Source organism: Vicia villosa, linkage group LG2 (genome assembly GCF_029867415.1).
Source record: "Vicia villosa cultivar HV-30 ecotype Madison, WI linkage group LG2, Vvil1.0, whole genome shotgun sequence".
Classification (NCBI taxonomy): domain Eukaryota; kingdom Viridiplantae; phylum Streptophyta; class Magnoliopsida; order Fabales; family Fabaceae; genus Vicia; species Vicia villosa.
The window spans coordinates 217,371,771-217,376,454 of NC_081181.1; the positions used below are offsets into that span (position 1 = coordinate 217,371,771).

At 29.0% G+C, this 4,684-nt stretch overlaps 1 protein-coding gene across 2 annotated transcripts; it reads left to right on the forward strand.

The window, feature by feature from the left end:
• The first annotated feature begins 1,156 nt into the window (after positions 1-1,156).
• On the forward strand, positions 1,157-4,088 carry LOC131648254 (putative F-box/FBD/LRR-repeat protein At1g78840). Of its 2 annotated transcripts, none has more exons than XM_058918029.1 (4): positions 1,157-1,475; positions 1,852-3,028; positions 3,136-3,318; positions 3,880-4,088. In XM_058918029.1, the coding sequence occupies exons 2-3, from the start codon at positions 1,934-1,936 to the stop codon at positions 3,313-3,315; spliced, it is 1,275 nt and encodes a 424-aa protein (XP_058774012.1). In that variant the 5' UTR covers positions 1,157-1,475; positions 1,852-1,933; the 3' UTR covers positions 3,316-3,318; positions 3,880-4,088. The 2 variants fall into 2 exon arrangements, with proteins under 2 accessions (XP_058774012.1, XP_058774011.1); XM_058918028.1 differs by having other exon boundaries at positions 1,157-1,390.
• Positions 4,089-4,684: the final 596 nt, after the last annotated feature.

Sequence of the window (4,684 nt, forward strand, 5' to 3'; positions counted from 1 at the left end):
TAATAAAATTTTTTTGCTATTTTTTAAATGAATATTTTTTTATAAAAATTACTTAAAATGAAAAGTTATTTTGAACTATTTTTCTAAAAATTATGTTAAATTTTTTCATAAGAAAAATATGAAATTTTTTATATTAAAATATTCAATGTTAATACCAAATGTTAAAGTCATTCTTTTAATTTATATCAAATATGTTAGAAATAACTTTAATATTTTTAAATAAATTTTATCCAGATTGTCATCAATAAAAAAAATTATTTTAATGTCAATAACAAAAAAAAATAAATTATATCCCATTTCCAATTCTAAATATAAACGAAAAGAAATATAAATTTTACGATAATTTAAAATTGAGTGTTTGGTGTGTTCATAATTTATTTATTCTGAAGAAAATATTATGCATAATTTATATATAATTATTACTATTTAATTTTTTTCTTATAATTTTTTTTAAAGTTTTATTATTTTATATTTATAAGTTTTTATTTGAATTTTTGAATAGATTATTATTTCTATACAAATATATTTCTACAAATTATTTATTTTACATCTTTTTTTGCTATTAACAACAAATAATCCTGAAAAGATATAAACTATTGTTTTTTAAAAATAACATTATATATTACTCTATTTTTATTATAAGTTGCTTTAAAAAATAATAAATTATGAGTTGTTTTACATTACTAATAAAGATAATTTTATTATTACATTCTCAAATTATTAAGAAAATAATTTCATAAAATCTTCCATAATTTTTCATTTTTATACTATAATAATTATATTTTTTATTACGAGTAGAAATATTAAAACGACTTAAAATAAAAACACCGATAATAATAAATTTAAAATTATCATTAATTTTTTTTTAGTTCTTGTGATATTCTCATTTTAAAAAATTACTAATAATTAATAAAAAAAATATATTTAAGAAATAAGAAAAATATTATACATATTTTAAAAGAATTAAAGATATAAAGAAAAATACTATATTTTAACTTTTTTTATAAATTAAAATGAAAAATAGTTTTAAAAAAAAACTTTTTTCTATTTGAATTGAATCAAAAATTACATCATCTTCCAAACCAATAATTAAAATTAAAAAAAAAAAATAGATATTTTTCAAAGAAAGAAAAAAAGTCCAGAAAGAGTGAATTGTGGAGGATTGTCCGAATTTGTTTCGTTTCCAATTCCAAAATTTCCATTTCCCGAAATTCATTTCAAGAGAGAGAAACAAACAAACAAAGACAGACACTTAGAGCGAGAGACACACACACACGGTCGCCGCTTTCGTTATTGTTTTCTTTCCAACTTCACCACCACCACACCACACCACCTGCTGCTTCTCCAACAAACCTCTTTCTCTTTCTCTCTCCTCCACCTTCCATCCATGGTAGTACTATTCAATTCTTCATTGCTCATTTCATTTTCTCTTTATCTTTTTGTTCCGTGTATGCTTCGTGTTTTTCATTCGAATGGTAAAGTTTTCGTTTCTGATTCTTATCATCTACTTTATTGCTAGCTGTTTTTTACTTTTTTGAATGAGATTTTGTTTTTTTCTATTAATTTGTGGACTTAGTTGTTTGCTTTTTTGAATGAAATTTTGTTTTTATGTATTAACTTTAGGGAGAATTTTTCATTCTTAAACTTTGGTAGAGATGAATGGAAGTTAAAGATAGTGAATGAATGAATGAATGAATGATGAATATTAGTGTCTTTGTCTCAATTTTCATGCTTCAATTTTCTGAGGTTATTATGTTGATTTTCAGTTTCTCTTATTGATTTTTCTAGGGAAATTTTTTAGTTGTGATATTAATGTATTTGGTTTTGTTTTGTTTTGTTTTGTTTTATCAGATTGGAATTAAGAGTTGTATTGTATTGCTGCTGAATCAAGACTTACTTGATTGATTCAATTGAATGCTGTTGTGGAGGTGGTATGACAGAGACTTATTTTCGGGGATCTGGTCGAATTGCGAAGAAGTTGAAGCCGCGTTTGTTGGATTCGGCGCCTCGAGAGAAGGTTAATAATGAGGCGGTGGAAAGCGGAGACAAGTTTGATGAAATGCCTGATTGTGTTGTTCTTCATATTTTGTCGTTTATGGAAACGAAGGATGCTGTCCGGACGTGTGTTTTGTCGAAAAGGTGGACGAATCTTTGGACTTCAATTCCGTGTTTGAATTTCAATAGTAAATCGTTTGCACGGTTGGCTGATTTCAAGAAGTTTGTTATGTGGGTGCTTTTCCGCCGAGATTCATCTGTTGTGAAAGTTCTTACGTATTGTCGTGCTGGAGTGGAATATGCGACGGATCAAAACCTTTTTAATAAGGTCATTGATCACGCGACGTCACATGGCGTTGAAGAAATTATAGTCAATCTTCGGGCAAAAGCCGTTGGCAGCCCGCCCGTTGACATTCCTTTGTCGTTGTTGAAGTGCAAAACCTTGAAAAGGCTTGAGTTAAAAGATTGTCATCCTACAAAACCGGAATGGCCCGTAATTTGCATACCGGCGAAAAAGCTGTTGCATCTGGAACATTTTACGATGGATACAACTGATATTTCAAATTCGTTTGCTAGTTTAGCAAATCTTTTCGGTTTTGCAACATTGACGACTTTGAATCTAAGCAACTTGACTCTGTGTTGCACGGAAAACGAATCTCTGAATCCATTTGAAAATTGCGTCAATTTGAAGAATCTGCATTTGAGAGAAATTTGCTTTAAGTCGGACTTAGTCCCTAAGGATTTCGTGATATCTGCGCCCCAACTCAATAACATGACTATGTCGTGCACCCGTTTCAAATGTAAACTCGTTGTTTCTGCGCCAAAGCTTATCAATTTCAGCTACTTATATGCTTCTTCTTGTGCCTTCTTTGAGTTTAGTATGCCCTCTGTCGATGCCTTGATCATTGATATCCGCGAACCAAATTATCAATTGAAAGAACCTCATCAGAGGCCGGGAGAAAAGTCTCCTCATGGTGTGATCAATATGGTTCGGGAACATCACGATGCCGAACTCTCCTTCTCTACCGCTATGGTATAAAATAAATTCCGTGTTTGTTTCCGTTTTGAATTGTTTCTCGCAAAACATAATTTGTTCGCCTTAACGCGATATTGTTTCCTTTCTAAACCATTTGTTTCCAGGTTTCATGTGGGACTACCGTCATCATTCCAAAGGAAGGCTGTTCACCTTTTAATGAATGGAAATCGGTGAATTTGCGAATCGGGTCAACATACAAAATCTTCATCAACAACTTTGACCATATAACTGCATATTTTCGAAGTTGCTCTAAGCGTGACGACTTTGAGATTTTGCCGATTTAGAAGGTATTCATATATCTCTGCATCCTTTTATATTATGTTTATCTTTACTTAGTAGCTAATCACACATCATTATGAAACCGAAATTGGTATGATGAAATAGTCCGAATACTCAATATTGTTAAATAACCGCTATAGCGTGCCATACTGCTATTGCATAGCGGAATTTTAACAATCCTCTATTTTCCGCTATCCGCAATACTGATGTTAGGATTGATGATTTTTACTAATTGATTGAAACAAAGTGAAATATGAAAATCAAGTGCATGTCTGGTATCATGGCGAGTTTGTCAGAATCACAATGAACCGCCGTAATTTTTCATTGTTTTACAAACCGTCACTCCTTTTTATTGTTTTTATTCAAGTTAAATTTCAAAGTTCTTGTTTAAAGTAAGCTTTGAATGAGAACCACTGATAATTATATGAATTTCTTTATCATTATTAGTATTCATACTATTTTCATCTACTATTATTCTTTCCAATATTGATATAGATTTCAAATATTTTGATTGTTCATTAAACTATCAACTTTTGATTTTCTTTTTCCTTTTTATTTTTGGAATCTAGTTGAAGGAGATTCTGGAGAGGAGATTCTGTGTACAAGTTGAGCAAGGATGAGTGGTTGGCTGTATTTTGCATGGGGAAGGATTTGAATATACGCCAAATATTTGGCAATTTATAGAGATTAGAAACAATGGAATATAAATTTTTATAGATTTTGGTCTAAAAATATTGGTTATTTGGTTATTTTTTATGAAATTTATTTCTTTGGCAAAGTCCAAGTATGTGGAGTAAAAGTTTCATTATTTTGTCAATGGTATAATAAAAATTTCTTACAATAAGAAATTGTGCATTTCTTTAATAATGGAAACATGTTTAATTGCAGGGGTTTACTGGAAAAATTTCTCTAATAGTATGTTTTGACAAAAAAAAATTTATATTATTAGAGAGATCTTTTCAATAATTTGAAAAACTCCCATATTTTTTATATTATTTATTTGAATGAAAAATATTTAATTTTAACTTTGATTTAATTATGTTTTAGTTTTAATAATCACAGGGTTCAAAACTGATTTTGTACGGCTAGTCATTTGTCGTATAACTCTTAATGACAAAAAATCAAACAAGATGCATTGAAATTGGTGAGTGAGAATAGATGATTTGGTCATTATGTTGAATTGTGAGTGCAATAATGCATCTTCACTTGAATGTACAATCAGAAGGTCTAAGATTTTGCTTGAAATTACTATTTGTTACATAGAGGACTTTTCAAAATTTACAAGGATGACTAAAGTTTCGCATCTTTTGCATAAGAGTAGGTTTTTAAAAATGTTTAATAGACACTAGATTAAATATAACTTACGTAACATGG